Source organism: Quercus suber, unplaced genomic scaffold (assembly GCF_002906115.3).
Source record: "Quercus suber isolate HL8 unplaced genomic scaffold, Cork oak 2.0 scaffold_110, whole genome shotgun sequence".
Taxonomy (NCBI): Eukaryota; Viridiplantae; Streptophyta; class Magnoliopsida; order Fagales; family Fagaceae; genus Quercus; species Quercus suber.
Window position 1 is genome coordinate 153,302 of NW_027069575.1, and position 12,809 is coordinate 166,110.

Consider the following 12,809-nt stretch of genomic DNA (forward strand, 5'->3'; position numbering starts at 1 on the left):
AAAGATAATTGCACAAATTACTCATTGAATAATTAATATTTAACTATCTAATTAATTAGATGTATGCAACCTCACTATAAGATGTAGTCCTAACCAATCAAATTATGACACATCATTGATCTCAAATTAATTACACTTATAACCAATTGAAATCAATTGTTCATAATCACATATAGTCGGACTCAATTTGTGATAGTACATCTTAGCCATTAAAACTTGATTTAATGATAACTTTCAATCTAGTGGTCCGATTAGGGCTTATGACCAGTCGATTTGATCGTTACAACATCAAGATCATTTTGGTGAAATGAGTCTAAAGATCTAATGGTCAAAATCAAGATGCATATTTCCAAGGCAAAATTACCCTTTTACCCTCCAAGTGAGGTTAAATGCGGGTTGCAAAATGAGGTGTCAACACTACCGTGATCAGGTTTTACTATTTTAGCCCTTAACCACCTTTGTCTGGTATGAGTGTACTTGCCGACCACTATTACTCCGTCTGTGGGCCACTCTTCATCACTAGACAAAGAAGACTATTTTGTTTGTTTGTCTGTCGTGGTACTCTTTTCTGCTATGGTGTGGGTGCTCTCTCTTCCTATCCCTCATGGTATGCACCTAGTGGTTCTAACTCAACCTTACTTCTTTTGGGTAATATGTCATCCCAGCAGGACACTTCCTTCAAAAGAGCCTACGTAGGAACCTCAAAATAGGTTTTTCCCTTCTCCCCACCACCAAATCATGCCGTCTTACTCTGACCCATGACCTCACCATATCCCATATTGGCTAGGTACAGGTTAGTGATGTTTGGGCCTTTCACGTGCCTCCCTTCCATATGTGTCCAAAATTTACCTATTGCTCATGCGTTCGCCGTGGTCTGAAGGCTTGCCTGCATAATCTGCCGTCCGTCCTTGACTTTTTATGTAAGCTGTTTTATGATTTCCCGCTTCCCTTAGGGGCTGGGCTTTATTTGATGTTAGGCTTTACCTTCTTTTAGCCTACTCCTTGACTGCTATCATTTCCTGTCATATCACTCTGTCATTCCTGCTGTGACATTTATTTGACACAATTTTGCTAGACCTCTTTGGGCCTGTCGTTTATTTTTTCTCTAGTGGCTTAGTATGGCAATTGGTTTTTTATTACATTACTTGCGGGCTCTTGTCTCCCATTTGTTTTCTTTTGGGCATCCTTGGCTCATTTACTTTCTTGGGCTTCCTTGGCCCTTTTCTTAACTCTGCATTCCCATAGGCTTTTACTAACTTCATTGGGCTTCTCCGGCCTAATTACCTTATCCCCATTCTTGGGGTTCATGGGCTTGTCATAAATCCCTTACTTTCTTTACTTACATTACTTCAGGCCTATCGTGACTCATTCTCACTTTTCTACATCATATACTACCTATGAGTTTGCTATTTCTTTCTTTTCGGGTCCTTTGAGCCTGTTTGCTTCCTCAAGGCACATTTGTTTATCTTATGGACCAGTGATCCATTATTCCTGCCGCTTTGGCTTAATAGTTTTTTCTATCTATTTAGCAACTCCTTTCTGCCCGTGTTGCTGGGCTCTTTCTTTCTTTTTGACTTCCAAAATGACCATCAACAATAGCTATTCCTCATTTTGAAGAATAGCTATTCATAAGGAATAACTATTCATTGTAATAAAAACATAACCAAATAACCAAATAGTTATGCCATAGGAATATCTATTACATTGCAGTGTCTATTATAGTCTACCAAACGTGCCTTTATTATTTTATTCCTTTTTAAGTTTTGTTTTTTCTACCTTTTTCTTTCAACGGGTCTCTCTCTGTCAAGGCTTAACAAAACTCATCTCCTCTCTCTGGCCTCATTGTCTTTTTCTCGTCTCCCTTACTCTTTTCGATACCATTTTTTGGGTATTTTTTGTGGCAAGATCGATGTGGTATGGTGGTTTGCAGTGGCGTGTTCATGGGTTTTCGGTGTGGTTGTGGTTTGTGGGATTCTCTGGGCGAGATCGGCATGGTCAAGGATCTGGTAGTTGTTGTGGCGGCGAGATCGGCGTGGTTATGGGTTTGCAAATTGGATTTGGTTGTGGGTGGTGATGGGTTTACTAATCGGTTTTGGCTGTGGGTTTGGGGTTGAGTTTCGGTGGTGGATCGTGGTGGGATCGGTGTGATGGGCCATAGGTTATGGTGGCACGGTGGGTTTATGGCTGAGTTTGGTGGGTTTGCTTGGTGGGTTAGGTGGGTTTGCTTGGTGTTTCCTATGGTAGCTCTGTGATGTGGTGGTTGTTGGTTATGTTGTTGATGGTGGGTGGTGGTTGTTAGTTGTGTTGTTGATGGTGGGTGGTGGTTGTGTTGCTGATGGTGGATCAGTGGGTGATTATGTTGTTGATGATGGATTGGTGGGTGGTGATTGGAATTTTTGGGTGGATAGGTGGGTGGGTTTGTTCTTGATGGTTGGTTAAGTTTCTGTGCTAGGTTTGTTTGGGGATTGGGATGAGTTTCTATTTTGGCTTTTTTTTTTTTTTTTTTGATAAACTATATTGGGGTTTTAGGTCTTCACGATGGTGATGAAGGTGATGAGTGGTAGAGAGAGAAAGAAAGGAAGAGAGACAAAAATTAGAGAGAGACATAAATATATTTTATTGTGTAAATATATTATTTTAATGTATTGTATAAGAAAATAAAAGTTGAAATGTTGGGTGTGTTGTAATATAGTATGGTATAATTGATAAAGTAGTGGGATAGTAAAATAGGATAAGATGACATTTTCCATTGTGAATGCTCTTAAAGCAATCACAATAAAGGTGTTAAAATGGCTTAAAAGCTATTTTAACACCATAAAGATTAAAAACTATACTACAACAAAGATGCCTAGCTTATTTATTTTCAACTTCTGGCTACATAGGAATGATTCTTAGGTACTCTTAAAAAATAGAAAATGGTGCTCCCTCTTCTCACATTCATGGTGGGTTTACTCATTAAATTCATGGTAGGATCCACTATGAATGTGAGAGGAGAGAGCGTCATTTCTTCATATTCTGGGAGTACCTAAGAATCTTCTGCTATAATGAGTTGCTATCTATAGCAAGTTAGCAACTCACTGTAGCTAGAAGTTATACATAAAAAATATTATTTTATTGCCTTTTCACTTTAAGTACCATTTCCCTCTTTGTTTCTAACGCCTCTAACCCCTTCCCATCTTCCTTCTCCTCTCTCCCACTCACCCAAGGCCTTTTTCTCTATCTGAAGCCAAACCCCCAAAGCTTTAAGGCTATCTATTCTTCTTGGCTCCATCGCCACCACCATCACTCGTGGTGGCTACGTTGGGTTTTGTCATTGCCATCGCCTCTGGTGTAGGTTTGTGTGAGTGAGATCTCTAGCTTTGTTGGGTTGTATGGTTGTGGGTTGTCTTCACCATCATTTTTTGTTGTGAGTATGTTGGGGTTGTGGATGTGGTTGAGTGGATTTTAATGAGTTTGCTGTGGGTTGTTAAAGATGGTGGTGGTTGTGCTTGTAATAGTGGTTTGTGTTTATGTTTTGTAATAGTGGTGGAAGAGCAAGGTGATTGAATTTTGTGATGGTGGTGGGCTTTTTTTTTTTTTTTTTTTTTAATATTGGTGGAGAGGAAGGTGTTGGATTTTGTGATTATGATGGTGGTTGATTGGTTGTTGGCGATGGTTGGGTTGCAGATTTGTTTTGTTTTGTTTTGTTTTTTTTTTTTTTGTTTTTTTGTTTTGTTTTGTTTTTTGTTTTTTGTTTTTTGTTTTTGTTTTTTTGTGTGTGGTCGGTTGTGGTTGCCATAGTGGTGGTTGTAGCTGATGGAACCATGGTAGAGGCAGTGGTTGCTGTGGTTGATCATGGCTAGTTGTGACTTTTTTTCTTTCTTTTTTTAATTAAAACTGGATGTGACTATTGTATATTGTATTGAGATGTATTATTTTATTGTATTGTTTATATTATTTTAATGTGTTATATGTTAAAATAATACCTTTGATGTTAGGTGTATTGTAAAATGAGTTGTTAAAATAGATAAAGTAGGTTTTTGAGTTGCTAAAACTATATTTTTTGAGAACTTTGCTATGAATACTCTATTATGAATGTGTTTAGTTTTTTGCTTGGTTGGACTGATTCTTAAAAAAAAAAAAAAAAAAAAAAAAAAAAAAAAACCTGGCTTGACTTAATGGGAGTTGTGTTAAAGCTTTGGGCACAGCTCTGATTTTGATATATTTTGACATGATTGTGTTGTTTTTGCTACATTGCAATTTTTGTACAAAGAATTGTATATAATGCCCTAGCACGAAATTAGGATTTGGAGTTGGGGGCACTTTTGTTATTGTTTGCGTGCGGCTATTCCGACCTCTTGGCTCTGTTATTGCTTAGTCGCTGAGTGTTTTTTTTTAATTTTATTTTTTTTTATATGTTTTTTATGAGTAAAATTGGTTAATTGAGCTTAATTTTTTTTTAGCTTTGTTATTTGCATTTTTTTTTTTTTTGTGGCTAATTGCTTTGGGCTTGTATATTTTGTTTCTAAATTTTAGATGTATAAATATTTTTGTGGCCTTTAAAAGAAGGAAAAATGTTAGAGCTAAAATTTATTTACAAATTCCATATTATTAGTGAACTTTGAATCAAATTATTGCGGAAAATTATTGAGCATTTTTCAATCTTTTTGATGTTCCTTAAAATCTATATCTCTCTCAAGTTGTAAAATTTTAATTAAAAGCATTCAAGTTGTGAGTTATTGACATGGAAGATTTGGTTCACATAACTATAAATAATTTTAGTCATGCTCAAAACTATTAGAATTTGAAGTTTAGGAAAAAATATATTGAAGTTTAGTAGAAGCCTATGGAATGGGTGGGACCATCTTAGGAAGAGGAGGAACCCCACCCATGAGATGACGACGGGTCGTTTCCACGTCTTACATGAGTATTTTTTTTTTTTTTAATAATTCTAATGGATTAGTTATTTTACTATTTCAAAATTTACACCTATTTATTATTTTATTTTATTGTTAGTAAAATAGATTGTAATGTAATTTGAAATCTATAGCCTATAAAAGGTTTGTATGTTGAAGAAGAAAGGCAGAACTCATATAGAGTCCAACCTTCTATTTAAGTTTTTTGAATGCCTTCCCAAGTAATAAAGTCTTTGTTATTTGTCTTCTACTTGCTTTATCATTTTAGTCTTTGTTTCAAACTTTTGCTTTCTCTACAAAATATATACATATATATATATATATATTTATTTATTTATTTATATTGTACAGGCATGGTATTTAGGCCCAGCCCATTGTGCAAGCGTGACATAAAGGCCCAGCCCATCAATTTTAGTAAATCGAGAACCCTAAGCCCAATAACAGGTTGTATGCCGCACTAGTCCAGAAGCTAGCTACATATCGGAGATGTAACCATTCGGCACGATAATGCCTTGGGAGAAAACGTCTGTCAAGAACTAATTGGCAGCGGGTGCAAGTTTCAAAATAGTCACATTTGTCTTGAAAAATGGGTGCCATTTGGTCAGGAATCTATTCTAGAAGGGCCCTACCCACCTGAAAAGCCTCCCAACCATCATGATTGCCCCACTAAGGGAAGTCAATAAATAGGGGCTGAAGGAGTGAGAAAGAGGGGGGGGGGGGAACAGAAGGAGAGAGACATACACAGGAGAGAATTGGGAGGAACAACAAAAAATGAGAAGCTTACCAGTAACTTGGGGACTCCTTGGGGGGTATTCAAAAAGGGGTAGAAGGATACGGGCTAGACCAAAAACTCTGTCATTTGGGCCACTAGATTAGCCATAGGGGGTTTTTTCATTATAGGAATCCCATTACCCACATTATATAAATAAATTGGGGGCTTGTCCTTAGGGCTAACGAGTCACCTTAGGGAAACAGGCTTGCACAATTAGCGCTGTCTGTGGGAATCGCTTACTCAGCTAAAAACCCAAAGTCAGTGTACTGTTTTCCAGGATGGAGGAGCCACATGCAGAGGTATCAGTAGGCCCTGGAGGCAATCGTTCGAGGGCCTCGTCCAGGGGCCAAAGGAGGCTAGAGAGGGAACGAAGAAGAAAACAGGCTCGCGTGTGCACGTGGACACACATATATGTGTTGTGTGCGTGTGTGTGGATATTAATTGCACTTGATTATACACAAATAAGCGAAATAAGTTTATATATAAAAGCTTAAACAAATACTAGAACCCAAGGACTAAGGCAACATACAATTTTGACCACATTTCTTTCTTAAGCTATTCACAATGTATAATCACAATCCTTTTTGTTGTTGTTGAAGATAAGTAGAAAGTAAAGAATGAAAAGGTGGGTTGGAGTCATATAATTGAGATATCACAAAATATGCCATTACTTTCTAGAGTTTTTTTTTTGCTCCATTGACACTTCTTAATAAAAATGTATATAGTTCAAATTCCCCTCCCCAAAAAATGAATTATAAATTTGTGGGGGTCCTCCCTAGTGATCCGTAGGCTTATTGGGTCTGATTCCCCAACTAACTATTTGAGAACAATGGGAGATTCCAGAAATAGATAGGCCTATAATTGATGGTTTGATGATGGTGTTATAATGTTCATTTGCTCCAAGTGTACCTATCTGAGGAGGATGGCTTACCACCAAGAACCCCCTTTTATGACCAAGTTTGGTCACCTTCCCCAAATGCTATTTCTCTATCTTCTCTTGTGTTTTCTCTCTTCTAGCTTTTGTTCCAACCCCTTTACCTTGATCCTCTTTTGCTTTTTATACCTTCCTTTTAGTGGACCCATCATGATGACAGAATACACATGTGTGGGTCCCTCCACTCTTGGGATCCGAGTGGCTTTCTGCATCTAGGTCATTGTTCCAATGTGTCTAATCGTGTACCAGGAGTGGGGCCCACGATCCCGCCATCAAAATGATTTGTTAGGAACTTGTGCCTAACGCCGAATCTTATGTTCGCCTGACGAACTTCCCTAAGACACTACTTTGCTTTCTTAGTGAAAATAGTCTTTTGTGTAGGCATTTCTGTCGAGGTTGCACCCCTAATGTATAGCAGCTCAACATTCACCTAATTAGAATTGACCAGGCTTGGGCTACCCTTAAATTTGGGTGTGCTCAACTTGGGCTTAGCATGGGCCAGTCTTTTTGTCCTCCTACAAAATTATAAAAAGAAAAAAAAGAAAAAGAAAAAAAAGACTCGAACCCCAATTTAAATCAAAATATAAACTTGACAAAATGAAAATGGAAACGACTGTCGTTTTTGGTAAATCGAAAGCGACAAAATCGTATAATTGTACTTAAATTAAAGCCCATGAAATTGAAAGCCCGTTTTTCTGTGGGCCCTATCCAAAAGCAACCCCGGCCCAGATAAAAGTAGGGTTTGCATATAAATATCACTAAAGCCATTTCCAAAGCCCTAAATCCGCTTGTTCCAGAGCCTTCATTTTTCGCGGCTGCGCAGAGCTAAACGAAGAAGCAAGGCTAGGGTTTTTCTCTTACTCCGTTGCCATGAGAGCCAAGGTAAACAAAAATCAGTACCGTGTTATACTTCTCCTGCTTTGTATTTACCTTCGCTCGATTCAAATGTTAATTGCATTTTGATTTGTTTCTTTGTTTAACAGTGGAAGAAGAAGCGTATGAGGAGGTTGAAGAGGAAGCGCCGAAAGATGAGACAGAGATCCAAGTAAAAGCGAGAGTGTAGCACTATCACCATCGCTATGCACAAGCAACTGCCTCGATCAATCTCTTACATCGGCGTTTCTGGCTGTTCCTTTGGTTTTTGAAGCTTTATAATTTAGCTTTCGTTTTAGGGTTATTTGTGAAACATTTCGCAACGTTTTGTGGACACCTTAACAACTTTTGTTTGTTAGTGACTCTGTTAAAGATTTTGATATTTGCATTATGAGATGGGTTTTATGAGTCTACCATATTGATGGAACTGATTTTTTTTTTTTTTCTGGTGTACTCGATATGCAAATCGAACTCCTTGAAGCATAAGATTGTCATCATTTGAGCATTCATCAGACTGTAGTTCTTTAGCTATCCTTTTCATGTATTCCTTGGCCAGCTTTAGTGAACTTAATTTCATCTGCTAAGAATGAAGTAGGATTTACAGTTATTTGCCTTTGCTTAAGTGGAGACCTGGTTTCCACAAAAATACATAAAAGGTTTCGGTTACTGTTGAGGTGCGTTGGTTTAGGGGGAGTGTTTTTATGATAATCAACTACCCTTTTCCTAATTGGTGTGAGCTTCAGTTTTTTGTTACTCCCCAATGCAATGGGACCGTTAAATTCCTCATTAATGACACCGGCTGTTAATTGCAAGCTATATAAAATGATTGGCACCCATTAAAAAATAAAAAAGCCCATATAAAATGATTGGCCGACTTGGAAACTTTCGTGTAGGTTACTAGGATGAAGATATAGATGTCTGCATGGCTGCCTCGTATCAGGTTGTATCAAAGGGCCATCAAGTCATTCTAGCTTTGTCAGCTAGCTATGAAGTCCCAGCATCCTTTGACACTAATCATTTGTCCAGGGGAATTTTTTCCGATTATTAGTCATGTGCTTGACCGCTAGTTACTGCAATAGATTAGACAATTTCGATTGTCCTCATTTTCTATTGTAGAGGTTATTTTTTATGAGGTTTATTGACTGATAAATGTTGGCAGGGACTACTGCAGTTTCCTATTTATCAAATGGAAGGACAATTTGGTTCATACCTTAAAAATTACAGGAACCANCATATTGATGGAACTGATTTTTTTTTTTTTTGCTTTTGAGTTTGATAGTATTGTTTATGTGAATGCGATTGTGTTATTGTTGCAAATAACAGGTTTTGATTCTATGGGCATAATAAGATGGAATGGGAATTAGAATGCAAAGCCCATTTCTATTATGTTTGTAGTGGAATCTGATCTTCTAGATTTGGATTGAATTTGTTTATAATAAATCTAATTGACAAAACAACCTCACATTGCATTGGGCTCTTAGGGTGTTCTAAAGGGTTGTTTGGCAATCCTGAAAATTGTTTCTGAGCCGCATGAACCAATTCATAATTGTATTTCTAGAATTTTTAGATAGTTCGGTTTATTCTTTTCCATGTAAACATTTATACAGTAGTTTAAATATAGATTTCAGTAATTGGTAATCAGTTCTGAATTCTTGGTAGCTGAGTGAGCTACATGGGCTAGCTTAAATTTCACGATATGTCCTAACACTAATGATTCTGTGTGTACAAAGCATTTTTGTTCTATGGTTTCCATTCCAATATATTGTTACCAAAAGAGAATTTGATTGGATATATATTTGAAAATATGAAATGCAAAAGAGAATTTGATTTGATATATATTTGAAAATATGAAATGCAATTGAGCTTGCCTGGTGGTTTTGTCTAAATCATTTAGGACATGTTGGGCGGGCATTTGTACATTTGTAAATGATTTCCATTTAGTTTATTCCTTGGTCGTGAAGGAAGGAATGGCTTTGTTGTTTGTTTGAGTCATTAGTAAATAGATCACAGCTTAATATGGATGGTAAGGTCTGTGCAGTTGTGATATGTGCATTAGACTTAGTAAGGACTTGCGTCATCAAGCCTTACAAAGGTTTGCCTTGCTACAGCTTTGAATAAACTTTGAACGTGTCTTAGAATACTAGAAGTCAGATTTATCATATTGGAACTAATCCTTGTCTAAATTAAATATACCAAACATTTCCAATATTGAATAGCTAATATAACTTGTATGGCACTTCACTCACACTGGTAGATTGATAGTATACCGCTAGATAATTTCCACATTCTTCTAACATCTCTGGGTGTTTAGCTATGTGTGTAATCATTTGTCACTACCCAAGCCGACTTTCTTTAGCTTTTGAAATACTTGTATGGTCTCTGCATCAAAACCCCTGCAAACTGAAGGTTTTGAAGGTTAGTAAGACTACAGATTAATGATTAGCATTAAAAGTTAGGAAAAAAAAAAAAAAAAAAAAAATGAAAAAAAGAAGAAAAGAAAAGAAGAGAAACCCTGATCGATAAATATCTACTAGTTTAATTTGCAATACCAGTTATTTCAATCATTTTCTTACTGGTAAGGCATTCTTATCAATTGAACCTCAAAGGTTTGTGGTAAAAAAAGATCAGCCATGTGTTGCCTACCTGACCAATTAGGCCTGTGTCCAGCATCCATTCCCAAGGGATTAGGAGATCCCTGTACCTCTTGCTTGTGCTTTCCCTCATCCTTTCTATATTGTCGATGCTTTGTTCCAACCTGTAGTTTGAATATGATCATGTAATTAATCTATTTGTGGAATGAAACTACTAAGTTGGTATATATAATAGTTTATACATGCTCGCCTGTCTTGCAATGCTTGAATTCTTCTTAGAGCCTGGGCCAAAGGCTCTTTTGGGTTGTCCTCAAAATGTGAAACTTCAGATTCAAGGCTCCTTAGATCTCGGTAGGTGAAAGCAGCCTCCCTTAGCGCATCTGCTTTACGTTCTGGCCACTGTGGGAAATGCCTAAGTACTGCCCTTTCATCAACCAGTGACGATAATTCCTCATCTAGCCATTTCACAAATGACTCTACCTCAGATATATCTTTATGAGCTGCAGACTCTACCTCTTTAACCAAGAACTTGATGAATTCTTCGCGACTTTCCACATCTGATTTTATCTGTCCATGAATTTGCATTGCATATTTAGTGTCAGAATAGTTTTCAGATAAACTAATAAATATGAAGAATAAGCTGGCTAGTGGCTAGTGCTACCATACTTACAGCTGAAAGATATGAGGAGCGATTTTCTATTTCTCCAATCATGTTCTTAGTAAACGCAACTACTGGAGTACCTGCAGGATTGGTTCTGTTGTCCTTGTTGGCATCTCTCCTAGTTAGTGAACGGTATAACTCCATAACCTCTGGCACTCGCCGCACTGCTCTTGACCCAGCTAGCAATTTTGATGGCAGTGGCAGTGGTGGCGGTGTTGGTGGTGCTGTGTTTCCTTTCACTACTTCCTTAGGCAAGGAAGGAGTGACTGAGTGAGGCCTGGGTGGTGGGTTTGGTACCTTTATTGTTTTCTTCTCTGCTATTGCTTCTGGGATCTCCGTTCCGGCACTCATCTTTTCTGGTACTCCTGGACGTTGTTCTGATACACTCATGAAAATTGTTGGTTTTTGTTGAGATGCATCTGTATAGTTGCTGTCCAAAGAATTCTGTAACTTCTTCCATAGCATGGTCTTCCTCTCATTATTGTGTGCTCTAAGGGAACTTATTTGTGCTTTTAGACGGCTTACTTCCTGTTTTAACTCCTGGTTCTCTTTCTCCAATGGTTCAATCCTGGCCTGAGACACTTCAAGTGCTTTCTTGAGAAGCTTGATCTCTGATTCATCATCCTCTTGTGGCATTCTGTCTCTGCTAGTCTTTCACTGGAAGGATGACACAGACATAGGACTAGTAGTCACACCCAATTGTTGCTTCTTTCCTCTTTTATTTATGATCTTGCTTTTTAAGTAAGGTTGTCATGTTTACCTAAGCCTCAGGACTCAGGAGTGATATTAAAGAAAATGCCCCTAGATATTCTAGAAATGGCGTTTTGGCTTTGGGTGGTAAACACTAAACAATATAGTGATGTAAATTAGTCTACACACACAAGGATGCTTTGGACATTTGCAATTTTTGGTGTGTTAAATGGGGATTTTTTTTTCTTGCACAGTTGCACTTCTTTCAATTTGCAGTTTAGGTGTAAAGATTACTTTGGGTGGCTTGCATGTGATTAATTTCTTGAGGAAATCAAGTTAGGTACAACATTAAATTCTTAAGTGGAATTTACCATAACACTCCTTTTGCTTGGATCTATTTTTCATTAATACGTGTTTTGTTAGCCATTAGAAACATGTCATAAAGTACAAAACCATAAGCCTACTATGGTTTATGTTTGACCGGATCATAGGCCCTTACTTTTTAATATTTTACACGTAGTCTTTGAAACATGGCCCAAATAGCAAATGAATAATGATTGATTGCAAAATTCCAACCTCCCATGTATGAAACTTTAAAATCCTCGTGGTCCAAGTGTCAATCCTGGACTGGGATGTTGAAATCATTAGGTCAAACCCGGTTTATTTATGATGTTTATTTTAAGGCGATCTTATGTGAACTGATGCAGTGTTCTCTATGGACTTAAGTGGCATTTGTTATTCTTTGCTTGTGAAGTGAAGCAATGGGAAAAAAGAAGAAGAAGAGGGCGGTGAGAAACGAATTATATTGAAGGGTGCTGACAGTGAAAAAGTTATAAAGAAAAAGCTTTGATGAGTACAGCCTACCAGAATGAGATCCTCCTGATATTTATTTGGTATTTCTCAACCCCCACCCCATATGTCTTTTTTAATCTCCTTTTTTCCCATTTGCAACTGTGTAGAGGTTTTTACTAAGGGATCATTATTGAGTCAGAAGGCCTTAAATATAAACATAACTATTATCTGATACATTATACATTACAAATTTAATGTATTGGTGGGATTACATAACAAGTTATGATGAGGAGGCTGTTTATTTAAGGGAGATAATAGAAAGTAATTTGATGGCGAAATTTTGCTTTCTGAGGTAGTTGAATCTGAAAGATAATTCAGCAGCACTATAATTGTAGTGAGGAAGATTAAAATCACTTAAAATGAGAGGTTGCTCAATGGTCCTCAACCCGTGTTACTTAAACATCTAAATTTGAGGTGCAATTACTAGGGTCTAGACTCTAAAAGCACTAGATCTATCTTTGGAACCTTAAAAAGGACAATATTCAAATATGTAAAGTAAAAGTGCCTTAAAAATTGAGCAGTAGCTGGTACAGGTTTAGAA

At 37.3% G+C, this 12,809-nt stretch overlaps 1 protein-coding gene and 1 long non-coding RNA gene across 2 annotated transcripts; one reads left to right on the plus strand and one right to left on the minus strand.

Moving 5' to 3' along the window:
- Window positions 1–7,308: 7,308 nt before the first annotated feature.
- LOC112004400 (uncharacterized) lies at window positions 7,309–7,890 on the plus strand. Its single transcript, XR_002882079.2, has 2 exons — window positions 7,309–7,483; window positions 7,585–7,890. It is a non-coding gene; the product is annotated as an uncharacterized LOC112004400 (long non-coding RNA).
- Window positions 7,891–7,916: 26 nt separating this feature from the next.
- Window positions 7,917–11,498, minus strand: LOC112004412 (INCREASED PETAL GROWTH ANISOTROPY 1-like protein 1; the record flags this gene model as incomplete). Its single annotated transcript, XM_065775351.1, has 4 exons — window positions 10,736–11,498; window positions 10,316–10,632; window positions 10,118–10,229; window positions 7,917–8,051 (listed from the first exon to the last, which is right to left on the minus strand). Coding segments are annotated over exons 1-4 (1,191 nt in total), but the record flags the coding sequence as incomplete, so codon positions are not given.
- Window positions 11,499–12,809: the final 1,311 nt, after the last annotated feature.